General features: G+C 45.8%; 1 protein-coding gene across 4 annotated transcripts; it reads right to left on the reverse strand.

The window, feature by feature from the left end:
• Window positions 1-629: 629 nt before the first annotated feature.
• dnmt3ab (DNA (cytosine-5-)-methyltransferase 3 alpha b) lies at window positions 630-26,268 on the reverse strand. Of its 4 annotated transcripts, none has more exons than XM_080012395.1 (18): window positions 26,165-26,268; window positions 19,829-20,254; window positions 17,182-17,340; window positions 16,801-16,908; window positions 15,956-16,112; window positions 14,961-15,116; window positions 14,020-14,064; window positions 13,547-13,626; window positions 11,502-11,614; window positions 10,992-11,175; window positions 10,806-10,890; window positions 9,728-9,873; window positions 8,916-9,006; window positions 8,188-8,336; window positions 7,194-7,294; window positions 6,872-6,941; window positions 6,081-6,199; window positions 630-5,275 (listed from the first exon to the last, which is right to left on the reverse strand). In XM_080012395.1, exons 2-18 carry the CDS (start codon window positions 20,222-20,224, stop codon window positions 5,134-5,136), a joined length of 2,301 nt encoding a protein of 766 aa, XP_079868521.1. In that variant the 5' UTR covers window positions 20,225-20,254; window positions 26,165-26,268; the 3' UTR covers window positions 630-5,133. The 4 variants fall into 4 exon arrangements, with proteins under 4 accessions (XP_079868521.1, XP_079868522.1, XP_079868519.1 ...); XM_080012396.1 differs by lacking the exon at window positions 26,165-26,268 and adding an exon at window positions 23,673-23,742 and having other exon boundaries at window positions 7,209-7,294; XM_080012393.1 differs by lacking the exon at window positions 26,165-26,268 and adding an exon at window positions 23,673-23,742.
• Window positions 26,269-27,071: the final 803 nt, after the last annotated feature.

Consider the following 27,071-nt stretch of genomic DNA (forward strand, 5'->3'; position numbering starts at 1 on the left):
ATTTAAACTAAAGGCGTGTGACAGGTAAGCAAGGTGTGTGGGTGCAGTAACCATGGAAACTGATCAATGAATTGATCAGTTTGAGATGCAGATAGGAATCTCTTTCTCCATCTGATCGGAGGCTGCAGGACAGGACAACACCCATTTTTTGGAGCAGTGAAGGAGGGGTGTGTCGAGTAGCTTTCCACAAAGCTTACACACATTTTTAACCATCCACTAATATACACATATATCAAATCAAAATAATAATTGGAAATTATTAAATAATATATCATGTTGTATAAATAAAACACAACATGTGACATAATTATATTATATAATAATTATTAATTGATAATAAAGATAAAAGCTTAAATTTATTATAAATATATAATTATCGATTTATAATTGTATAATATATAACATGTTATATAAAAGGCAATAACACGATGTTCAAATACTAATTATAAATTGATAACAAAATAACATTATAAATTGATTGATTATAAATTAATTATATACATATATATATATATATGTTCCGCTTAACACTCCTATTACTATGCATTACTATATATTACACACATACATTATTATCTGCATTAGTGGTTAAAGACCTACGTTGAAGAAAAGAACAGCCCCTGTTGTGTTTTTGCACAAAAAAAACAATACATTTATTCAAGTGTTCTCCAGCACAAGTACATAAGGAGCCTTTTTATCTTCTCTCTGGACACTGAACAACAAAAGTGTGGAGGGGGAGTCGGAGAGTGGATGCTACATATGCTGTATGATCCTGTAACGATGCAAAATAGTTTTCAGCCAGAACAAAGAGTATGACAATCAGAGTGTCAACAGTGTCAGTGAATATTGAATCCGCCTGCCTCGAACAGTGAAAGGCAAGGTTGCTGATTAAAAAAAAACAAACGAAACGAAACAAAAACAAAAAAAACAAAAACAAAACAAATAAGCATCAATTATAAACATTTCGAAAACAGACATGGAGAATATTACCGCATGGAATGTAAGATTAAGATGCGTCGTAAGCACACGTAATTCGACAGTAAAAGGTATTACCGTTTCTTTTCTTTTTTTTTTATCTTAATGAGTATATGATTTTCCCACAGATAAGCACCAACTACAGCAATCTCTATTCTAAAACAATATAGGAAACCTTTCATTATTCGTCATCATTACTTTTTTTTTTTCTTCAAGTACAAAGTTAAAATGCCTTTGTTAATATATATTTGTATATATGTATGCGTGAAATAACAGGACCGTTCATCCGTTACTACGAGGAACTTAAAAACGTGCCATTGTAGTGACAAGTTCATTTGTCTCCCAATCAAATATATTTTTCTGGATTTGATAAAATGTTTTAGCACCATCAGAAACACCTACAGTCCCTCTAGCGATTTGTGTGTGTGTGTGTGTGTGGTTTTTTTTTTTCTTCTTTTTTACAAAAGGAACAAAAGTGTAAAACAACACCATGTAGGGCTGTGCAGTGAAGTTTAGACCGTTTGTCGTAAAGCTGTCCTCAGGCCAGAACGAGATAAACGCACACGCACGCACACACGCGCGCACACAGACACGCGCACACACACACACATACGCACACAGACACGCGCACACAGACACGCGCACGCACTCAACAGTACATGTACATGTAGACTTGGAGTCTCCCTACAACTTATGCTCAAAGCACGTTTCGAATCAAATTTGTCGCTCGATTTTTATTTTTCCATTCTAACTTTTTTTTTTTTTTTTTTCCTAATTTGATGATATATATTAGAAGAGAACATTTTTGTACATCTCATACATCATTAAAAAATAAGATGAAAAACAGCAACAGGAGAAACTATCTACAAAATGTACAAACATTAGAAGGTGGGGAAAATAATATCCGGTTCAGGCGTCACAAAACACAAGGATCGATATTAAAACCCCCAGTGTGCACGCGATAAAACCATGGCGCTAAGGTCACTTAAGAACGTAATTACATTAGGAAATTAAAATTTTTATAAAAAATTACATTATTTAGAATTTTTAAATATGACATAGACGGGTTATAACGGCGGATATATATATTTTTTAAGGGGCAATAGACAACTTTTCAACGCCCTCCCCCCCCGAGCGCTCCGTGGAAACACCACTTTGGAAATAAGAGGTGGTTCAAAAGGTTTTCCCGGATAAAAAGCACAACAACGTTGACATTTCTCGACTCCATTTCAATGAGTCGTCTTTTTTTTTTTTAATATATATTGATCCACGTGAAGCGGATTTCTCCACCGACCGACGTTTCCCTTGACGGCTGCGCATGGGGGGCGACGCCCTTCCCCGTGGCCGCGGATCCGCCGCTTCCCCCGGGGACCGGCGCCCCGGTGGCGTTCCCCGCTCGGGAGTGACGTGGAGGCCGACGGGGAACCCACCTACACGCCGGTGGCGCTGTCGTCCAGCCGCCACGCCGTGCAATCGACGTTCACTTCACCACGATGAGTAAAAGCGGGAGGAAAGTTGTCTATCGCCCCTCTCGTCACCAAGTTTACTCTTTGAGCGCTGACGTTTGGTCAACCGCCGTCAGTTTTAAGTTCTGACAAACTATTTCCTAAATCCTCCATAATAAGCTCAGGGTTACAATCAAGAGAATTTAGATTTTAAAATCCAATGCAAATTTGAGCCGATCATCACGAGCAGGTTCGTCCGCGAGGCTACGGGGGAGACTACTGCAAGGGGACGTCGTACTAAAATACAAAATAAACGGCAGAGTTGACTCGTAGTCCGACTCCGCCCAAATCCGACAACTTCATTAGAAATAGAGACATTCTTAAAATCTGGGAAGGAACGACGTGTTTTGCTGCTACAGAACACAGAACAATGTGAGCGATGGGAGGGGTGGGGGCGGGAATCCATCTACTGTACATTGATCCATCAAATACGTGGGTTTCACATATCAAAATCCATTATTTCACTTCTATTGGCACAGCCCTACCGTATACAAAAAGTATTACATGAGGGTAGATCAGTTCACATCCTAAAACAATAACAACAACAAAAAAAACAAAGAAAAACAATTCACAACAACCAATATTTTTTTTGTGTAAAATATCAAGAAAAAAAAAAAAAAAAAAAAAAAGAAGTATACGTATAAAAGTGCCTTATAATGTTGGTAAAACAGCACAAAATTGCTATAAAAAGGTAGAAGAACTTTGTGAAGCCGCACCATGACGTTGAGGAAAAAGCACCTGACAGGTTGTTGTTGTTGTTTTTTTTTTTCTGTTTGTCTTTTTTTTTTTTTCCCGGTTCGCAGAGGACGGAAGGGGTGGAGGAGGAGAGGGGTGCGGTCGGGCGTGGTCGGCTCCGGACACCGCCGCCCCCCCCCCCCTCCGAACCCGCCCCCCCTCCGGACGCAAACCAACAGTTACTAACAGTTGTACAGTAATGACGTCATCTGGGCGACGCTAGATTAAAAAAAAAAAAAAAAAAAAAAAAAAAGTAGCTCACCGCAGACTTTGATATCAAGGTTATTTTGGAATGACGGCAGCGGACGTCGCTCCCCGCGTGGCGCCTCCTTGTGCGGGCTGAGAGATTGAACGAGCACCGAGAGGGTTTTGTTAGAAAAGCTTGGTTTTTTTTTTTTGTTGTTTTTTTGCACTATTTAGTAAACTTGAGTTTCCATTGCAAGTGGATAATGTTGGGGTGTGGCTGCCACGCGGGGCCCGCGACGCCCCCCGCCCCCCCTGGAGCACCATGGTATTGGAACCATATTACAGTAGTACCGTTTATTACCTTCAGCTGAGTAGAGGAACTGTAAACAAAGAGGTATATGAGATCTGGTGTTCCGGAGTGGTCATTACGGGAAGCTCCCAAGCGTGAGGTCCTGTCTTACCTTACTCTGGGCATGATATTTGGGATTCTTTCGTTTCGGGAATCATGTCGCCTGACTTTACGGCGTTTTAACCAGACGCGACTTACAATAAGTGCATTTTGTCAGAGACGACTCTATTCAGGACAAAATCCAAGTCTCCCCTTAAGATGCGATTTCTTAAGAAGAAGAAGAAGATTTTGACTATTACATAAGCGTGCTAATATAAGAATGGGCTAAGTGCGGGAGTCCAATTTTAGGAAAGCACAGAACCGGACCGAAAGTCAAAAAAAAAAACAACTGTCAAAAATGGGCAGGCAGTCAGTCCACTTGTGATGGATCTACGCGACGAAGGGGAAGACGGAGAGGGTCGACAGAAAGGGGAACGAGACCCCGCGGCGATGCTTCCTTAACTCCCCTGACACGGTACCGAGATAACGAGTAAAAAGCCCTTTTCCTCCTTCCCGTCCGTGCCGTCGCGATCGGAGCCGTTTGCCGACTGCAGGTTTTTCCGAAGAGAAAGGTCTTCGGGATCTCCTCGGCCGCGGCAGGATTGAGGAGATTAAGATGAGGCCGCGGAGGCGGGTTTGGCGACACAAGACTCCCCCTAACCCCGGGAGCCTTGAGATAAGACAGGAACCACGCTTGGGATGTTTTTTTTTTTTTTTTTTTCTCCTTCCCCGTAATGAAGCCCCTGGACTCTGAGACACGGCTCTCTCGACACCGAAGAGGAATTCGCTCTCTCGCCACCGCCGCAGTGGGGCTCAGCAGCTGGAAGCGTGGCTACGTTTTTTGTTTTTTCTTTCTTTCCCCGGCGACCGCGCTTCACGCGGAGAGGTGTCCCTCCTGAGCTACGCGTCGGGGGCGCCTCCCGTCGCTTCGCCTCCCGTCGCTTCGCCTCCCGTCGCTTCGCCTCCCGTCGCTTCGCCCGTCTTTTGAATTCCCATCGACAGCGCGCGTTTCGCTTTTTTTTTTTTTTTTTTCTTTCTCAGTGTCTCGAGAAGAAAGCATAGTCTCAAGTATAGCTTGCACAAATAAATCAATCCAAAAAAAACAAAACAAAAAAAAAACAAACATACCGGATAACACTGCTAAAAAGATAAAATGACATATCAAAATTAAATAGAATAACAGTTACAGTTTCAAATACAAGAGAAAAAAAAAAAAAAAAAGATGATGTAATTTACTACAACTTTCACCGAAATGATACTCCGCAAGTATCATTTGAACGCGGGGGCTCTTGACTCTCGTGACGATGCGCCGCGGCGCCCTGGGAGCGGACGTTTGCGTGTTCCTCAAACGCAGGCAAAGTACTCCTTGAGCGGCGCGAACAGGTGGCGTATGACGGGGACGCTCCACGACCTCCCCAGGAGCCTCTGCCTGGCCAGCCGGCTCATGTTGGACACATCCGTGTAGTGGACCGGGAAGCCGAACACCCTGCGCCCGCAGAGCCGTCCCGCCGGGAGGGAGAGGGACAGAGGGAGAGAGAGACAGACGGGGGCGGGGCCGTTAGAGGGGGGGGCGCCAACCGAGAGACGGGGTCCCCGATCATATGAGCCGACCGCAGCTGTCGCCACGAGATTGCGCGGCCACGAGATTCCGGGGGGGCGGCGCGAAGGGATGGTTGGAATGTCGCGGCGAATAAAAACGCCAGTTACGGCAAATTCACCGTCAAACCCGAACTGTGTTGCGATTCTAAGTCAATAGGTGGCTCTTCCGCGACAGGTGGACGCGTGTCATTGCGCTATTATGATGTCATACTTGGATTGTGGCACAAAATTTAACAAAAAAGACAATTACATTTCAAATTAGAATTACTTGCGCAACCTTTAATCGCTCAAACTAAAATTTAAGGGAGATTTCCGGACGATGAAAGCACAAGGGATGTGTGGATGTAGAGGGTGTCACTTCCTGTTTCTCTGTTGATACGGTGACAAAGGGCATCGTGGAGTGTGCAGGTTTTTTGCCCATTTGTAGTATATATATATTTTTTAACACAGTTTGGGGAATTAAAAATCCCGGCCACATCATTACCCAAACGTGTATCGTTTGTCAAGGACGCAGCTTTTGAAGGGAGAGCTGGGCTCGGAGCCATCCTTCCGCGAGTGCAATTTGGATGGATTTCGCGTTGGATCGAGCGATCGGGAGGTGGAATATTCCGGCACCTGAACGTGCGCGGTCGAGGATTCAAGACGGAATGATCAAAAAATAGAGACTAAAAAAAGACGACGCCCGGGCTTACCTCTCCATCTCAGTGCACCACAGTATATCCTCCTTCTCGTTCATGTAGACTGGAAAGTGCTGGTCCTTGCCCTGCTTGATGGAGTTGGACCTGGTGGTGATGGTCCTCACTTTGCCAAACTGAGGGAAGGCGACGGGGACGAGGAAACACTTTGTGTCAGGAGAGGAAAACAAGACGGGCCCCGGCCCCCCCGGCCCCCGGCCGAGGAGGATGGGATTCGAACCCACGAGCACAATGGATTAGCAGTCCATCGCCTTAACCAATGGATTCAATGGATTCCTCTCGCAGTGCTGGGTGTTGTTTTTCTAACGTGTTACGGTTTCCTTTTATCGTGCATATATATTATTACGATGATGATATTGTGACGGAGCAGGTGGAGGCGTTGATAACAACATATGGGAGAGTCTATGAAACGACCTTACTGCAATGCTCCTTAAAGACAACATTAAACTATACCAGCAAAACCCTAAACTCAGACCATATCTAGTCTCATATCACAATATCTACAGTATATTATATTATATTATCTCACATTAGATGATCTTATATTATATTACATATGATCTTATATTATCTTATATTATAATATATTATATTATATTATAGTTTATTATATTATCTTGTATTATAGTATATGATATTATATTCTCTTATATTATCTTACATTATAGATTATTATATTACATTATCTGATATTATATTATCTTACACTTTGTTATCTTATATTATTTTTAATTATATTATTATTCTATATGTATATATCCACCAGCCCTAGACTGTAGCGTGCGTACCTTTGCTGTTCTGCCGTGCTCCAGGCAGTCCTGCAGGTCCAGCCTGTCGGTGAACATGGCGGACAGAGGCCTGGACGGGAGCGAGGAGCAGGCGGTGGAGTGGTGGGAGAACAACACAAAGAGCGGGAAAGTGAGAATTAACACCAGAAGACTTAAAGGGGCTACCAGGTAGCGGAGCGTTGGAATCTGCATTCTGCAGGCATCGTTGGAATGCCGAAAATCCCACCCCACCCCCCCAAAAAATAATTATTTTGGAGTAATGGATGAGGTCACATGCGAGGTGTGGACCAGGCGTGAGGTCGTCAAACGCTGCTTCCCTCACCATTCTCCCACCAACCTGTTCATGCCAGGAAGGTTACCCCAGAAGTAGCGGGCGCGGTGGGCGGCGGACACCTCCTTGGCATCGATCATCACTGGGTTGCACTGGAAACAAAAAAAAAAAAAAAAAAAAATCACAGTCAGAATACGGCAACACTGGTATCAATAAATCATCCATCCATCTATCTATCTATCTATATGGATCTATACTGTAGTAAAGGTGTGGCCGAGGACTGCAACTAACCACACTATTTCAAAGCAAATGAGCCTTCCGTTTATTTTTGATTTATCGAATAATCTAAGACATTATTATGGCCAACATGTCCTACAACATGATGTGACGCTCATACCGAGTAATCGGAACTAATACAGACATTTTGAAAGTCATACTACGGAACAAAGGCATCTGTTGTGAAGTTGTAGGAACTTATTAAAAAGGTTGACTTTAATAGATAACGTAACTTATTATTCAATGACAAAAAGGAATTTTCGTTCATTTTCAATCGATCAAATAATCATTCATTTGATTATTGTTAAGTATAGTGTAGTATACATCAGTATAGTCTGGTATAGTATTTTATATTATGGTATAGTATCGTGTAATACAGTATAGACTGGTCTGGTACGTTATAGTATTGCATTGTAAACAATAGAATACAGTATTGAGGTCCCATGTACAGTATTGCTTGTAGTGCAGCTTGGAAAAAGTATATACTGTAAGTATATAGTAAACTTTAATTGGGAAAATTATAAGAAATCTAAGTTTTATTGCTCTAATTTCTTATGCGGTCCTCAAATGTTTTACTTTTACTACAGTCACAAGTGTCATCGTACCACTAGGTTGCATTTCTAAGGAGTCAGTTGTAAGAACTGACTTCTACCACAGGGGTGCGCTCAAAACAATAAACAAAATAAAACAAAAAACATCTGTAGGCGGTATACAGCAGGTTCGTCCAAATCGCAGCAAAACGAGTACTTCAGTCAGCGCAGCGACTCACCTCTAGGAATCTGGAAATGTCCCTCTTGTCGCTGACGCCCATCGCCACCACGTTCTCGAAGAGCCAGAAGAAAGGGCGCCTGTCGCCGTCCTTGGGCCGCGCCTCGTGCAGGAGCCTGTAGAACTCAAAGAAGAGGCGGCCGGTGCCCTCTGCAGGGCGTGGGGCGGGTTACACACCGGAGCATTCAACCCCATCCTGGAGCATTCTGACGAAATAATGCTCGAATGATGCTAAATAGTAGTGCGGCGCAGATTAAAAAGATGAAACATTATTCGAACACATGCATGCGGACGGCTTTGTTTATGTCTTTATTTTTAAGTGCAATGTTTACACATTTCCACCAGTCTTTTAGCTTATCTTCATTTGTTGCAGTGATATTCCTTGCTTTTTGGTTTCCATTTGCCTTGCCAACGTAATCTTGTATTTCCCATTACAATAAAAGCACCTATGCATTAAATTAAATTAAATTAAATTAAATTAAATGAAATTAAATTAAATTAAATTAAATTAAATAAATAGTAAATTAAGATAGTTAATTATTGACATATGCGATAGAGTAAAAACATACTTTATTTTCAGTTAGTTATTTTCAGATATTTTCAGTTCTATCATATTTCCATTCGTTGAAAAAACTGTCAATTGTCAACAAAATGACTTCAGCTAAAAGGTTCATTTTAAACAGAAATTCATGTCTGGAAAACAAAAAGTGACATCATCGGGCTCCGTACCATAAAGGCCTTTTCTTGCGGGATTGACGATGGAGAGGTCGTTGCATGGGCTTCCACCGATGACGAGATCAAAAGGACCCCACTCATGTATCTGGTGACGGAGGAAAGGAGGCGGTTAAGACCCTGAAGACAGACAGTGAAGACCCTGAAGACAGACAGTTGAAACCCAGAAGACAGACAGTCAGACAGACTGTTCAGCACCATAACAACACACCCAGTGTGGCTTTTTGTAATTGTTATCTATGTGGGTGAAGCTTTATTTGGGTTGTTAACAATCAATCGACTATCAATTAATTGCCAATAAGAATTGAATCGATTAAGATTCCTTTAAATCCGCATCCCTGTACTTTATGCAGCTTTCTCAGCTGTTTTTAATTTCTGAAAGAAAATAATTGTCATTTTTTTCCCACCGTCCAATCGGCACTTCTGTGGCGACGACAATTCATAATAACCCAATAATGTATCCGGTGCAGTTAATCTAGTTAAATAGAGCAATGTTAAATAGTAACAGTAGAATCAAAGTTAACTTGCTAAAAGTGACTGACAGGTGATTCCGTGGTTGCCCGGCAACAATATGACAGCAAAATGCAGTATATTGCAGTACTTTGTGGGCATAACAATAAAAGGCAGGAAGCTGCAAAAGGCTTCCTGTGTGAAAGGGGCAAGTATGAGTGATTCATTATGAAAACATTAAATATTCTACAGGAGAAACGCAATTCTTCCCGACATCGCCAACGAGTGTTAAGTTGCGCAGAGGCAAGGGAGCAGAGCATCCGTTTCGGCCCGAAAAGAAACAAACGAACGAGTCTTACATGTTTGTGCGTGACGTTCCTGACATCGCCGACGTACATGATGCGACCCTGATGCCGGACGATGCCCACAGTGATGGAGTCCTCGCACACCTCGGAGGCCACGTAGCGGTCCACCTGGATGCCCAGCTCCTTCAGCACCAGCAGCCCTGCTCAGAGGGAGGTCCAACGGGAGGGTTTTAACCCGCTCGCGGCCAGGAGGGAAAAAAGGGATTTTCTTTCCCCGTCATTTTCTGCAGCGTGATACACGGCTCCGCATCCCCCCCCCCCCCCCCCAAAAAAAACAAAAAAACGGAATGGCTTAAGTCGACGAGATCGGTTCGGGAACTATTCGGGGGACGACAGCCCACCGGACGGGGGGGATCCCGGCAGGACGAGGTTTTAAGATGGATATTAGGGATGTCTCGTAGGACACTATTAAAAATATAAATAAATAAAAGAAATTCACACAGACCTCAAGGGCATTTCCCGACCAGAAATACAATCAATTTAACTGAAGAGCCAAATTTTGTTGACTTATTGCTACGAGACATGTATTCACAGGAACCATCAGTAACAATGGAAATGAAGGAATCCATAACAACTAATGTGTCTCCTCCTCCACGACCCCAAACTGAACCCAGACGCCCTCGTTCCTCTCATTCCCCTACACCAGTGTTTCTCAAAGGGGGGCACTCGTACCCCTAGGGCTACCGCAGGGGTACAAGTACTGGGTACTGCCGAAATTACAAATAAATGTGTTGAATATTGGTTATACATAATTTTTCAGGAAACACATACGATGCACATACAGTACAACATGTATGTTCATTTTCTTTCTTTTCTCCCAATGTCAGTGAAGGGGGTACAAACTAAAACTACGATGTCCTCTAATCACCAGGAAGAATTGTCCGCTCGTTAAAATGAAAGCTCAATAAACTCAAGTTAAAAGGTAAAACATTCCATTGAAAGCCGCATTTAAATGTGCTTGGCAAGAGGCTTAACATTTTTTGCACAAAAACACGCGGGTCCCCAGTAGACGGCGCGACGCGGCAGGGACCGGGTGTCTTTGTCCAGAGGGGAGAGGGGAACCGGCTCTGACCTGTGGCTATGCCGTCAAACAGCGAAAGGACACGAATGGGCTTCCTCTTCTCTGCCATGATGGGAGGGTACAGCTTGGATGGCTCCTAAAAAAAAAAAAAAGAAACGACAGAGAAAATCAGACGCCCCGCGGCGAGGACTCCCGGCCACGCGCCGCCGCCACCGCCGCCGCCCGTCTTGCACTCACAAAATCCTGGTCGTGGTTGTTGGCGAAGAAGTGCTGCAGGCGGCACGGCCAGTCGGCGCGGCGCTCCAGCAGGCCGAACACGCCTTTCTGGCCGCACATGTAGCAGTTCCAGGGGTCTTCTTTGATGGCGGCGTGGGCCGCGCCCGGGCCCACCAGGAGGTCAACGCACTCCACGCAGAAGCACCTGAAGACAAGACAGAAAAATACTTTATATCAGAATTCTTAAGATGACCTTGTCAAATAAAAATAAGTATCTGTTCCAATTCAGGTTTTGACATATATATGTATATGATCCTTTATTTAGCTGATATGTTTCAAATATATCTGTGTAGTACACAAAGAAAAAATGAAAATAAATCTATCACGATAAGACAAACTTCTGAGTAAATAAACGGGGTGCCTCGGCGTGGAGAGGAGGGTGACCCGTGAATTTAAGGAGCGTCTAAAGGCACGTGGGCCAATCGCTCGTGTGAATAATGAATGACGAGAGCGGAGCGCAGCGAGGCTCACCGGCAGCAGTTGTTGTTGCCGCACATCAGGACCTCCCTGCCCCCGCAGCAGATGGTGCAGTACGACTGGTAGCCGTCGTCGTCGTACTGGTACGCACATTCCAGGAAGCAGTTCTGCAACGCGGGGAGGAGACGGGATGAGCCCTGCGCCCTAACGACGCTGATCCACCCCGACGTCTTCGGGGATCCCACCCGGCTCATACATTATTATTTTTTTGTGCATTTTGGGGGGCATGACAGTAAAATCCAAGACTCGTCCTTATTCTTCACCTGTTTTTAATGAATTCAATTATTTTATTATTCTACTTTGTAAACGCACTTTGCTTTGCTTTTACTGTCGCCATCTGACGGCCTTTTGATAAAAGCGTTTTGAGTTACATGTCATGTATGAAAGGCGATATACAAATAAAAACAAACTATTATCATCATATGCGCTGCGCTCCAAATTATAATGCAAATTGGATTTAAGTGTCATAAACATTTTTTGCTTTTCAATTAAACTCATGGATGGTGTTGTGTCTCAGGGCTCCTTGGATCACTGAAATCAATCTCAGACACCTGTGATAATTATTTTGGCCAATTAAGCCCAATTAAAGGAAAACTACTTTAGAAGGACGTTCCACATTATTAAGCAGCAACAGGTTTCAAGCAATATGGAAAGAAAAAGGATCTCTCTGCTGCCGCAGAGCCCCAAATAGTGCAATGCCTTGGACAAGGTATGAAAACATTCGATAATTCACGAAAACTTAAGCGTGATCATCGTACTGCGAAGAGATTTGTGGCTGATTCAGAGCACAGACGGTTTGGTGCAGATAAAGGCAGAATGAGGAAGGTTTCTGCCAGACAGATTCATGGGATGAAGAGAGCAGCTGCTAAAATGCCGTTACAAAGCAGCAAACAGGTATTTGAAGCTGCCTGTGCCTCTGGAGTCCCGCCAACCTCAAGGTGTAGGATCCTCCAGAGGCTGCAGTTGTGCATTAACCTACTATTGGGCCACCCCGAACCAACGCTCACAAGCAGAAACGGTTGCAGTGGGCCCCGAAATACATGAAGACTCATTTTCAAACAGTCTTGTTTACTGATGAGTGCCGTGCAACCCTGGATGGTGCAGATGGATGGAGTAGTGGATGGTTGGTGGATGGCCACCATGTCCCAACAAGGCTGCCACGTCAGCAAGGAAGTGGCGGAGTCATGTTTTGGGCCGGAATCATGGGGAGAGAGCTGGGAGGCCCCTTTAGGGCCCCTGAAGGTGTGAAAATGACATAGTATATAGAGTTTGTGACTGAGCACTTTCTTCCACGGTACAAAAAGAAGAACCGGGCCTTCCGTAGCAAAACCATCTTCATGCATGACAACGCAATGTCTCATGCTGTGAAGAATACCTCTGTGTCATTGGCTGCTATGGGCGTAAAAGGAGAGAAACTCCTGGTGTGGCCCCCATCCTCCCCTGACCTCAACCCTATTGAGAACCTATCTATGAGGGTGGGAGGCAGTTGTCATCAAAACAGCAGCTCTGGGAGGCTGTTCTGACATCCTGCAGAGAAATTCAAGCAGAAACTCTCCAAAAACTCACAAGTTCAATGGAGGCAAGAACTGTGAAGGTGATATCAAAGAAGGCTCCTATGTTAACATGTAACTTGGCCTGTTAAGATGTTTTTGATTGAAATAGCTTTTGATTTCAGTAAACATGACCTAATGCTGCGCATTCAACAAATGACCATTTTCAGTTCTTTACAACCTATAAAATGTCTGTTGTGCATAATAATTTGGAACAGCGCATTTTGAGTTTTTTATTTTTGAAAAAAATACTGTTATCATTGGGAGGTTTGTTCTATAAAATTCGAATTATACCCTCACGGTTGATGACTTGAAAATTACACTGACTGTCATTTGCATCGACTATTTAGGAAAATCAGAGGAAAATGTCATTTGCAAAATCATTTGGAACGAGGTGTACTGTATAGAGGTCGTTTCTGGCTCTGTTAGAGGCGGGCGGCCGCGACTCCGCTCTTAATTTTAGGAAGTTCTCCGCCGCTCCTCCCTTACCTTACAACTTTGGCACATTCCTCCGGCAAACAGTGGGTGTTCGAGGGAGACGTTGAGGCTTCCGCAGGAGATGCAGATGTCTTCAGAAAAGAAAAAAGAAACGTCGCGCATACGTCAGTGCTTCCTGCTCGCCGGGGCGGCGGAGGTGCGAGGGGGGCCCGCCGCCGCCGCACCGCGACACCTTCCTCATTTCAAAAGGAATCACTCTCGCACAACTAGTCGGCGCCGGGGCTGTGTTTCCTGATCTGTTTTGCGGGGGGGGGGGGGGGGGATTTCGGGAGGGAATTTTGTGGAAATGCCGTCTCTCTCTTGTCACCGGGAATTTCTGCTCCTTTGTCGTCTCTGTCGTTTGATGGGGTTTGACGTTGACGTCAACATCAAGGGCGAGCGTAATCTAACCCTGCATGTTCATCCCCGGAGAGGGCCCCGGGGCCGACGGCGGGAAAAACACACACCCAGGACCCGTCACTTACCCTCGATGCTGCGGCACTTCTCTCTGACTTCGTAAACAAGGCGCTCTGAAAGAAAATGACGGGAAATGGAAAAAAAACGATTAAGGGATTGTCACCTCAACACGACTGTGTACCGCTAAGGTACAGATATTCAATATTTAATACTGAATATTGTAATGCTCTACGGTAGGTCTGCATTCACTATAGTATCATACAGAAAATACTACAGTATGCTTGTTTAGTTATAATATTCATTTTTTGCTTATCCGCCGTCAGTTTATAGTACTATCTATAATAAATATAATCAGATATATAATCTATAAAAGGTGACCCCAGAATCTATTTCTACGTCCAATAACACTGTTTGGTGTTAGGAGTTGATTTAAAATGTTCATATTTCACATATTTTTTCAACTTAAAGACCTTGATAGTCTACCTTTATATTATACAGTAGTTAAATGTGGAGTATAACTGTGGTATTCTGTATAATCTAGCGACGCCGTGAGAGTTTTCTACGCTAAGATATGTCGATGTTTATAGATACAGACATACAATATAGAGCTATAGTCAGAAATCCGTAAACGTATATAGATGGATGGGTCTTAATATCACAGCCATCCTAGTACCTTCGGCCGTTGTGATAGCGGAAAGAAGAAAGAGGAGGAGGGGATCAATAAAAGACAAAAAAAAACAAAAACAAAAAAAAACCCGCTGAGGTGAGTGAAAGGCGAGTTCCCCTTCGCCAGGGAAAGAAATCGGGAACGTTTTTGGCACGTTAACGCTGAGGAAACATGAATAAAAAGGCGCGGTCGGGTCACGAGCGCGCCCCGTCTTCCCGCCCGCCGAGGGCTGGTTGAACCCCGGTTGGAGCCCAGACGGGGAAGGGGGAGAGGAGGGCGGGGTCGGAGGGTTCACGCTCCTCCTCAGCTCAATCAAGCGGGCGCGGCGACGGCGGCGGTTACCTCTCGTCCTCTCGTCGATGATGTCCTTGACCTTCGGGGGCTTCTCGGCCGGCTCTCGGCTCTTGCGGGGCTTCTTGGCCGGTGGGGGCGTGTAGGCCGCGGCCTCCGGCTCCGCCCACATCTCCGGGTAAACCTCCTTGTAAGGGCTGCGCTCCTCTGCGGCGGGCGGCAGCACGTCACGCGGTTAGTATCGCAGCAGAGTCGGTCAAGCTCTTAACTAAGCGTGCGGCATTTCTCCGGGATTAGTTTCACGGTCTAGAGAATAAGTTCCCCGTTAGGTTTGCTATTTCCAAACCAAGGACATATTAAAGCTCCAAACTGCCTCGCTGAACGCTTCGGTGTTGGGAAACTTACCACTCTGCTGCAGCTTCCCCGCCGCGCTTCGATGCAGCCCAGTGGGGGCGAACGTTAAGCCTCAAGAAAAAGCTTTGAATCTCCATTTTCGAAACAGGAAGCGCGCATTGTAGCCACAAGTGTCTGAGTTAAAGTTGTTTAGAATAACAGTTAAATCACATGTTATTTAAAACCCCTTTTTGCAATTACCGGGCTACATCCAAATCGCTACAGAAGGTTATCAGAAGGAAGCAACGCAACGTCCTGTTTCTGGTCTCTCACCTTCGCCTGGATGTAGTGAGAGAAGCCGAAGTGCAAATTTGCAGAAGTGCAAAATAAAATCCCGAAAAACCTGATAAAATGCATGGTTTGCCGTGCATTTAACAGTTACCGTTTGCTCAATACGTTTCTCAATCTTCAGCAAAGTGTTCAGCAAGGTTGTACTATGAATGAGAGGATGATGAGAGGAGCTCTAGAGTAGAGACACATTTTCTCACTAAACTGTCACAGAGCTTCAATTCAAATAAAATTAAATGCAAATTCTAACACCATTTGTTTAGCCACAGCGTATCATTATTATTATTATTATTATTATTATTATTAGCATTATTATTATTATTATTATTATTATTATTATTATTAATAATATTTTTTTCTCTCACCCTCCGGAGGCTCCAAGCCCTTGGGTCCGGTGGGTTGGAACCCCGCCATCGCCCACTCGATCATCTGCCGGTTCTGCAGGTCCACGGACTTGGACGTGTCCGTCTCGTTGCCGGCGGGACACGACATGAAGACTTTCCCCGCCCGGCTGCTCGCCACCTGCCGACACAAACACCCCAAAACAGCACGGATCCCCGTTTGTTATTGAACATCTTGACCATCCATTATATGTTACGGAGTTGAAACAAATGTGTGTTACTTTATGTGATCCAGAGACAGGCTTTAGAGAGTGAAATGTTCGAACTTTTAAGACAATTTTAAGAGAAATTGTAACAAAATTTAATTTGGAATTTGAAATTATTCAAATAAAGTATTGCAGATAAGCATACATCTAAGTATTAGGTAGACATAGGTTTGATTAAGAGCTAGATTAGGGTTTTATAACATCAGAAATGTTGACGCAGAAGAAGATTTTTCTATTTTGACAAAAATAAATATATGGATGGATAAAATCAGACAAATTGCTTATTTATTATTTCATGACTTTTAATACTTGTAAAACTGAATTTAAGAAATTTTACACGTCTGAAATCGGAATATTGAATGTTGTTCCTGAGGAAATTCACCCTAATAAATTGGGGTGGGAGCTGTTAATTTGAGCATCTTAAATAAAAAAAGATATAAATAATATATATAAATATGAGAAATATTTAATAAATAAATAAATAATAAAAATAAATAATAATAATACATTTATTTTCAGATCCAATAAAATCAAAGTTATGTGCAATAGATCAGCTGTGGGTCATGGTGAGGAGTAGTGATCACAACTGGGATGGAACACCACCTGCAACACTTCGTAGATGGCTTTCTTGTACATGGGCTGCTTGTTGTAGGTCGGCTGGTGAAAGGCATTGTAGAAGGAGCTGAGAGGAAGCAGTTTCTCCACACAGACCTGTTGGGCGGAACAGACGATAAAGATAAATATACCTTTTTCCATTTCTTGGGTGCATCGGTAAAAGCTTGTAAATTGTCTATTCGAAAAAACGAAAGACGAGGCGCTCCCCCTGACGGTTTTAAAGCATTCCGCCTCCATATCAATGCTCCGGGAGCGTTTTGTCTCCCCCGAAAAGCATATAACATCTACGAGGCCGAACGCCAGCATTTCCAGGTGCCACAGTGCGTTAATAGAGTAGTGACGGGGGGGCTCGGCTTCCGAAACACTCACCACGGAGAACTTTCCGTCTCCAAACCACATCACCCATCTGGTTCCCTCCGCGGCTCTGCTCCGCCCCGTCATCCACCAGGAGACGATGCGGCCCGGCCACCAGGAGAACCCTCGCAGCTTCCCCCAAACCAGCTCCCCGATGCCAAAACCGCGGCCGTCCTGCAGCCAAACAAAAACCATCGCCAGCAGTGGGTTTTGTGGTGTAAGATAAGAAAACAAACAGTTTTTTTTATGAATTATGAACGAGTGCCAGGGAAAGGGACGCTTGAATCAGAGTCAGGGCTGCACAGTTAATCGCATTTTAATCGCATTTTAATCGCATTTTAATGGCGATGGCGATGGCGACATTGGCCTCTGCAATTAATTTATTTTTTTTTTTTTTTCTCCACGCTATCTGCGTCGTCTCAGCGTCGGATTAAGGGCTTTCCCCCCGAAAGTCGACGAGTCGAATCATCAGTCGGAGACCCGTCGGTCCACTGAGATTCTTCAAGGCAAGCGGTGTTTTTTTGTTTTTTTTGGGTTTTTTTTTTGTCACTCACTGTGCATTACAATAACAGGATAAAACAGATAGAAGCGTGCGGGGAAAATGCACCGGGATAACATCCCTGCGCCCCGATCGCCACGCCCCCGTTCCTCCAAATAAAACAATTAAAAACAGTGTGGGGCCGGGGCACGGGGGGAACGCCGCACGACTCGTAGACTGGTTACGATTATTTTCTGTGCATTACGCACGGAGAGGGGGCGGCGGGGGAGAGCGTCACGGAGAAAGTGACAACCTACATCTCAAATGAAAACACACTGTTTTTGCGCGCCGATCGCCGCCGCGTGCGTCGTCGGAGAGGGAGTCGGGAATCTTCGCATTGGACAGCCGAATCCGATTCGACTGACACAGCCCTGAGTCGGGTACAGCCCCAGTCCGATTCACAAAATATATTACGCTTATGATATCACAGCGCAAACACGACCAGCTGAGTGCAATTTGCCCTTGTTTTTTCGTCTGATCGCAGTTATCCACGTGTGGCGAAGTGAATAATCTGTGCATCGGAGCGCCAGCGGAAGCCCGCACACACACGCACACACACCGCGCACACACACACACACACACACACACACACACACACACACACACACACACACACACACACACACACACACACACACACACACACACACACACACACACACACACACACACAGTGAGTCTCCATTTACGCATACGCCACTGCTCTACACCTGTCTGTTTTCCGAATGATCAGTCTTAAATAAATAACAAATGTAAAATTATTGTCTCACAGTCGTCATTTAGATTTTAAGTGTTTAATGAAAATGTCAAATTGGAAGTAAATCCGTGCGTTTCCCCTGCTAATAATGGACAAATTGCGGGATATCCGGCTGAAAATCACAGGACTTAGTAGTTAGGAAACAAGTCAGCGGGACGAATGTGACAGATGTGATTTTTTAAAACAAGGGGAACAGTATCAGGGGACAGTAACGTCCTTCATGCTAATGCTGTAATGAAGGTGGTTTTAAGACAGATAAATTGCGGCGAAAGTGAAGTTGTTGGTGCAGAAAACCATCAGATGATTTTTGTGAACGTGTGCTTCCTTCGCCGTTTCAAGGGGGGCGGGGCTAGGGGGGGAAGCAGATCTCCACGGGGGGTGGTGCCGCTTTTTTTTTTTAGGAAAATGTAATTTATAAAGCGCCTTAAGAAGACTGAATTCGTGTGAAGAAAGTCCTATTTTGAGTATATTTATTTATAGGTTATTAAAATACGTTATTATGGTGAAGGCAGTTTTCTGTTGATTTACAATGTGCAATAAAACAAGTTGCGTTCTGCCATATGGATGAATAATGGTGATAAATAAATAAATAAAATATTGAGCAAAATAATGGTGATTATCATTTTAGCCATTCAAAACCCTATTTAACGGGAGTTTTTTTTTTGTTTTTTTTTAATAAGAGTCAACTCCAAATTTTGTATTGGACAGTATATTACTTTTTTCGACACAACATTTTAATTTTTCTGGTCTTTTTCTGTTTTTTTAATTTGGATTTTATTTTATTGTTTTTTTAGTTATCTTACAATATGTCTGTTGTTTATCATTAGGTTGAGTGTATATTGGCTTATTTCTATTTTTTATTGTGCATAGTTAACTGTTTATTTATCAGGTCAATCGTATATTTTCTAAATGTTCTATATAATTGTCTATTTTTCTTTTTCAGATTTATTTTATATTGCCTTATTATAATTTTGTCTTACTGTGTCTATGTGAGCTGCTGGGTCATTGGGTCATCAATTTCCCCTCAAGGATAAATAAAGTATCTATCTATCTATCTATCTCTCTATCTATCTATCTATCTATCTATCTATCTATCTATCTATCTATCTATCTATCTATCTATCTATCTATCTATCTATCTATCTATCTATCTATCTCTCTATCTATCTGTCTGTCTGTCTATCTATCTATCTTTTATCTACCTGACAGTCTACTGAAAATATTCTAAATTCCTGCAAATTCAGAAACAGCCCTTCCTGAGATCTCTTTTCCTACTGAGGGATCCTGTCTATGAACCCAGCTGGATTCACAGCTCTGGTCCGGGTTCGAAACCCCCTCCACCTCCTGGTCCGCCCGTGTGCTCCTACCTCGTACTCGGGCTCGGTGTCCGCGGGTTTGGGCGAAGTCTCGTCTCCGTCTCCGATCGCCGCGGGCTCCGGGGTGGTGGCCACGGTGGGGGAGGCGGGGTCGGTGGGCTGCTGCTGCTGCTGCTGCTGCTGTTGCTGTTGCTGTGGTGACGATGGCTGTGATTGTTGACGTTGCTCCGGTGACGTGGGCTGTGATTGCTGTTGATGCTGAGGCTGTTGCAGGGACTGAGGCTGTGACTGAAGCTGCTGCTGCTGCTGCTGCTTGGAAGGCAAAGGGTGCTTGATTAACGACTCCTCCTCTTTCTGGTGCGCCTTCGCCGTCGCCGTCTCCGTCACCATCTCCGTCGCCATCTCCGTCTCCGTCTCTGTCTCCTCGCGGTCCCCCGTCGCATTCATGGCTGACACCAGTTTGGCCTTTTTCTCAGCCTGAAAACACAGTCGGGGGGAGGGGAGAAGTGAGGTGCGATGCAGGAACCGGAGAAGCGGTCGAGGCGGTCGCCGATCCGCGGACGGGCGAGGCAGCGCCCCAAGCGGGTGTCACGCTCGGCGTGGCCAGGTGCTTCACCGCGATGAACCTTTGGGGGGGAAAATCGCTCTCTTGTTCATCCCGACGGTTGAATCTCGGCGGAGGCGATGACCGCGCGACGGCAGACGCGACCCGACGGAACCGACCGTTTCATCCGACCGGGGCTGAGGAGGCTGGGCCTCGCGTCTTGCTTTTTTTTTTTTTTTTCGCAGAAGAAAAACGTCAACAGCAAATTCAAACAAAAATACAGCGGTGCGCTTGACTCCGGCTGCAACCAATCGGTAAGAGCCATGGCCACATTGCTTTCATTTGACTTTGATCTTCTTTGGAATGTAGGCCATGCAAGTCATTTTGACGATTTAAGCTTTTTCACAGTGTAAAGATAATGTGCCATATGCTTACGGGCAAAGTTAGAGTTAACTGTGCCCCCTCCCCACCACCACCACTCCTCCTCCTCCTCCTCCTCCCAAAAACCTCCCCAACTGTGCACAGCTTAATTACTCTTTGACGGGGTTAAGGCCAGACCCAGGCTTTTGCTCTCGTTTTGGAACGGAGCGAGCCCTGGCGGCCTACACCTTTCCTCCACCTGCTTGCCAGCTCGTAGTATTTTAAATAGTCACCCTTCCTTTGTTCTGACTTTGCTTCCGACCGATAACAAGACAGGAAGACTTTTTCGGACCCAAATGGGTCAGGGAGGCGCAGGAGCCGGCGCGGAGGCCGCCCGTGCAGGAAATCAAATATAAAAGACGGATGTGATGCGAAAAACCCTTCTATTTAGTATGCATTCAAAGCCAGGCTCAAACTAACTTGTGTGAACAGGAAAAATGCGATTTCTTTTTTTCCTCCTTCACAAACGACATCGTTCAAATATCATTTCATGCGGGAGTTTACTCGCTCCGCCAGTTGCACCCTGAGACGCCGGATTTTCAAAGCAAAACACGCGCGCGCACCCAAGGAGGGGTGAATCCGCAGCGCCCCGCGTGCGCTCAAAGGCCGGTAACACCGCGTTATCGACGACCCTCTCCTCAGCGGACTGTGCGCACGGAACCGGTGGAGGCGGAGCTCCCGCCCATAGATCCCCCGTCCATGTATATGGATGTGTATAAACCTCTCTTTGGTTTGTCCTTTGTCCGCCAGCCAGCCAGCCGGGCAGCCAGGCAGCCAGCCAGGCGGCCAGTCAGGCAGCCAGGCAGCCAGGCAGCCAGCCAGCCAGGCAGCCGGCGTAAGTCATTCTCCCTTCTGGTGAATTTGGTGTCCCGACGCCGCCATAAACACACGGGAAAAAAAAAAGGTGAGATTAGAACGCTTTGTCATGCGACCGGGCGCAGAGGCCGAGAGAGGAGGGGGGATTTACGAGCGAGCGACCGGCACCCGGTCAGGGAGAGAAAGAGAGAGAGAGAGGGGTCGAAAACAAATCACGGGAGGAAATGCTTTTCCCCGCCTTATCTCCGGCTCAAAGGCCCGTTCGTCCGGAGGCTTCACCACGGCCCCAACAGCAACGGAGGCCCGGGGGGGTCGGGTGCGCGCGGGAGAAGGAGTCGGACACGGAGTCAACCCGGCGTTTACACGCTGTTTAACTCCCGTGCAAATATCACAGACCTTCGGCGAACCGAATGCAAACATTTATTCTAGCCGCGATAATGCTGGCCCGTGTTGACTTTCCAAGGCACTGGCAACGTTGTTGGAGAGAAAGAAAGAAAGAAAAAAAAAAAAAAAAAAAAAAACACCAAAAAGACACCGCGAGGAGCTGATAGCATCTCTGGCGAGGTATAGAAATCCGGACGGCGGTGCTTCCTTTCGTCTGAGAGAGCGCGTCTTTATCTGCGGCGGCTTATTTATCGGGGCGGGTAACTCTATAGTGTAGCCGTGAGTTCACCGGGTTTGTGGTACCTGACACTTCACCGCTGGTCAATCGGAGAGGACGAGGCCCAGCCGCGACTTAAGCCTCTCACACTAAATCCCCAACAGCTGCACTCATGCTGGTGCTGTCTCGCTCTCTCTCTCTCTCTAAAATACACACAAAGGCTCGCACGCATCTATGCGCCCACTACCTTCCTGTCTTTCTCTCTCTTTCCATTGCACGCACGCCCGCACGCACGCATGCACACACACACACACACACACACACACACACACACACACACACACACACACACATACACACACACACACACACACACACACACACACACACACACACACACACACACACACACACACACACAGTATATACCTGCAGTCACATATGTAAACACTGGTCCTACTATAGGCTGCTCGTGCACAGCTGCACTCGCTCTCCTGAAATCGTTCTCAGGGTTTTTTGGTCTCATACTGTACTAAAAAAATGTGCTTCTGCTAAGTGGAGTGGTGGGGAGAAGGAAGAGAGAGAGAGAGAGAGAGAGAGAGAGAGAAGGGGTGGGGAGAAGGAAGAGAGAGAGTTTTCGTTATCCATTTGCTTTGGCAATGTAAACCTATGTATCCTGTGCCGCTAAAGCCTTTTGAGTCAAACTGATAATGATAATCAAATAGAGAAAGGGAGAGGGAGAGAGATAGACGGAGATAGCGAGAGAGGGAGGGAGAGAGATGGAGAGAAAGAACAGATAGATTGAGGAGGAGAGAGAGAGAGCGAGAGAGAGAAAGGTAGAGACAGAGGAAGAGAGGGAGAGCGATATAAGGATAGAGAGAGAAAAAAAAGAAAGAGAGAGAGAGACAGAGAGAGGGAGAGAGGGGGGGGCGGAGAGATAGACAGAGAAGGAGAAAGAGAGAGAGAGAGAGAGAGAGAGAGAGAGAGCGAGGGCTTCTACAGTACGATCCTTCGATGTGTCCGGTAAACAATAGGGTCTTGATGGGTTGGTGGGGGAGGGGGGGCGGGGCAAGGCGGCAAAGGGGCGGAGCCACAGCCCGAGTAGAAACATGTGCTCCTCAATCAAGACACTGTGTTGCTGCGGTTTATAAATATCTGCATAGTAGAGCTGGACGCACGGTTCAAAGCCCTGGGCCATATGTGTTGTTGGGCCTCTTGGCTCTGCAGGAACGCACACACACACACACACACACACACACACACACACACGCACGCACGCACACACGCACACACACGCACACAGACACACACACACAGATGTGGGGTTCTGCAATGGTAAACTATAAAAGCGAACAAATGTCAATTAAACATCGGAATGTGCGAAGACGCCCGCTGGGGAAACAACTACTGGGCGACAACGCCGAGACCCTGCGAGTCAGGGGAGCAGGTCATCTGACTCGCCGGAGGAAATAAACTGACTTACTGTGATCGCAGGCGAAATTCTATCACTTAACTGATAACGCCGTCCTCCATCACTAGTGCAGACGGGAGCATCGGGACAGGAACCGCGGAGGAACGTTTTGCACTTGGGTCGCTGCTGCTGCCGCTGCTGCTGCCGCTGCTGCTGTGGCCATTTTGGTATGTTTAGGGTTTGACCGTGTCCAGGGTATGGCTGCTAATTCCCCTCTAAACCAATGGGAAAGTGACTCTAAAAATGGCCAGCGGAGAGTGGAGCGGGGAGGGAGGGAGTGTGAGTACAGTGGCTATAAGAGGCAGATATTTGTCTCTGTTTTTTTCCCCCTTAGCTGTAAATGCCCCCTTTCGGGGGCCTCACAGTGTGTGTGCAGCTACACCAGCACGACAGGCTCCGCGGGTCCAAAGGGGAGAATAGGGAAGGAGGTCCCGGAGACACAATGCGCTCTTTATCACTTACGCACGCCTGCCCGTCACCGCTGACTTCACAAATACCAGCGCTTGCACGCCCTGCCGCACCACGTCGAAGGAAAACACCAAACGGTGACACTACACACGGCGTTTAAACAATCATCTGACCCATATTTAAGACATAAGCTGTGTTAATAGCAACACAATGGGGACAACATGAACGGCGCCGGTGCACCGGTGTTGGTTCTGGGTTTTTCTGCGCGAGGACAAACCGGGGCGGCGGCGGCGCTGTCGCCCCGTGGCGGTGCAGAGACACGCAGGGTGAACAATGAGGGATAATCTGACTTAGGAGCGGTGTCTCCCATGATACCCCGAGGCCTCGGGGGGTGACAGAGTGCATCGGAGGGGGGGAAAAAGGGGGAGAAAAATAAACGCTCCCTGGTGAACGCGCCGCGCATTTCACCACAACAGGTATCGTTAAAAGTTGATTTGTCGGTACGAAAACAACTGTTTGCTTAGGCATTGACACCCTGTTTGCTTGCTAAACAAGAACAAGAGGGGTTGAGTGTAAAGGTCACATGAGTAGGTTAACTCACGTATTAAGGTCAACTTAATAGGTTTCAGCTTAATAATAGTCAAAGAGGGATACGATGACCACACTGCATCCCCTAGGTGCAACTAGTTTTTTAGGCATGAAAAAAGGCACTATCCCATACTACGCTTATTGAAAAAAAATAGAAATATGAAATACTTCTACTAGTTCTACTGTGATTAAACGTAAAAGTTGTCTGGGACAACCGGGCGCGGTGGACGTTCCTTCTCAGGCGACACGGCGGCTCGCCTTTGAAGGAACACAAAAGAGTTGACCTTTGAATACAGTATTCTCTCATGCGCAACTGGCAACAAAGGCTCAGCGGGGGGCCGTCCCGTGTGAGGACGCCTGACAGGTAATACAGTAAATAAGCCCGCCGTGTCTTTAAATTTAAAGAGCCGGGGCACATCTTCTGACCGGCTTCGTGTGCGCGTAAAAAAACAAAACAAAAAAAACCACCACTTTCATCAAGCCACAACAGGTGCCGTTATCAACCACGACACAGGACCCTGAGCCTGAACGCCGACCCCACGGAGGAAAGTTGCTTTGAAGCCGAAATAACCGCCTCAAGTTATTTAACTGGCAGATCCCAACCGGTGATATTGTGCAGCAACGTGGCTTAAGTATTCATTAGGCTTATTTAAGCAGGGGTCCCCATGAAAGCTGTGTATTTCATTAGGCGCCTTGAGGGGGTCACGGAGAAAGAGACCATCTGGTCCTCATTGTGTAACGTCTTTTTAACAGATAATTGGTGATATTACAGCCACAGCCATGAATACAGGGACATAATTACCCATGAATCCGTTTTTGTTTTTACAGAGTATGCTTGTACAACCCCATAAGCTTTTAAATTCAATTAAACTCCTTCAGCGTGACAACGGTGAATAGAGTTTACTAAAAATGTATAATTCACTAAACAAGGCAGAAGTTGACAAAAAGGGCATGGCGGTATGATTTGCAGGAAACAGTTGAAAAGCTTTAAGACGCGTCAAATGCACATCCTTTGCAGTGCATTGTCCAGGTAAAAACACCATATTACAACATATATCCTAATAATATATCCAAAAAATGTATAGATCCATGGTCTTCTGCAAACACTCTACAGTGAATATAAATAACATAGTATAAATAATATCAAATAAGAAATATTTGGGTGAATTTTTTTAAATCCAAAAAGTAGTAAAAGTAATCACTAAACGTGCGTTGCAGGGAGTTGTTCTGCACAGTCTCCACATGGGAGGACGTTCTGTGTTGCTGTGTTTCCTTTAAAAACAACTTTTTTTTTTTTTTTTCCTTTCCACGCGAGTAACTTCTCCTCGGCCCAGTCTGCAAAACGCCCGCTCCGACTCCACTTTCATTTTTTTCGTTTTTAAAGAGACGGTTTCACTTTAAGCCGCGCGCGGCAGATGGTCCGTAACAACTCTCACGGAAAAAAACCTCAAGTCAGCATATTCTCTCCGACTGTACGCGGGCTAATCAGACGGCCGCTCTATCCGCGCTGTTATCAAACAAACAATGCAGTGCACATACCCATACACGTCAGCGCGCCACACATATAATCCAAAGTGGGTCTTGAAAAAAAAAAAAAAAAAAAAAAAAAGCTTTTTTTTTTTTTTTTAAACTACCCCCCTCCCCTCGCGGTACGAGGGATCGCCTTAAAAAAAAGAAAAAGAAAAAGAAAGAAAGAACATTTCTTTGTCTGGGAATTCGGGGGTCAGGTGATTGCCGACAGGAATTCTGGTTGGCTGGAGAGGACTTGCAAAATGCTGGCGGGGGGCCAAGAGGCTGTCTTGCAAGCAGAGCTGGAAATTTGCTGCAAACCTCATCTTCACCCTCATATCCACAGCACAGAGCCGCTTTCCATAGCTGGGGGGAGGGGTCCGTGGAAGCGTGGGGGTGGGAGAGGGGGAGAGATAGAGAGAAAAAGTCCACTGTAACGCCGGGCGCATAAAGCGAGCGATCGTGTTCCTGGTTCCTGGACAGAGGAGAAGTAAGTTAACCCTTTCAGCCCTGCCCCCCCGCCCCCCCGAGTCCTGCGACTCTGACTCCGGCAGCACGCAGGAGCAAAAACAATACTGAACTCCTTCACATAGAGGCTGCCCCTTCCTTAAAGCAGGGGTTCCCAAACTGCTACGCGCACGCTCGGCGCGCACACACACACACACACACACACACACACACACACACACACACACACACACACACCCCAAACCGCTGTTTGTGGAGTTTGAGACGCAAAGAAAAACCCAGCTCTCTCCGGGCGAACGCAGACGCACCGCTTTCCCGCTATTTTATGAGACTCGGCTTGCGAGACCCCGGGATGTCCTGCTAATTTGGCAATATTTCCTCCCCCCGGACACTTTTACTGCCGCCCCCACCCCCAACCCCCCTAAAGCCCATCCAACGGAGAGATGGTGGGGGCGGAGTGGGACGGGGG

The sequence above is a fragment of the Zeus faber genome, assembly GCF_960531495.2.
Source record: "Zeus faber genome assembly, chromosome: 13".
Lineage (NCBI taxonomy): Eukaryota > Metazoa > Chordata > Actinopteri > Zeiformes > Zeidae > Zeus > Zeus faber.

Coding starts and splice junctions, on each gene's coding strand:
- dnmt3ab (XM_080012395.1), bottom strand. CDS start 20,224: ATGAATGCGACGGGGGACCGCGAGGAGACAGAGACGGAGACGGAGATG. Junction 9,007..9,727: donor GGAACGTCACGCACAAACAT/GTAAGACTCGTT, acceptor CTCCGTCACCAG/ATACATGAGTGGGGTCCTTT. Junction 8,337..8,915: donor CGCAAGAAAAGGCCTTTATG/GTACGGAGCCCG, acceptor CACGCCCTGCAG/AGGGCACCGGCCGCCTCTTC.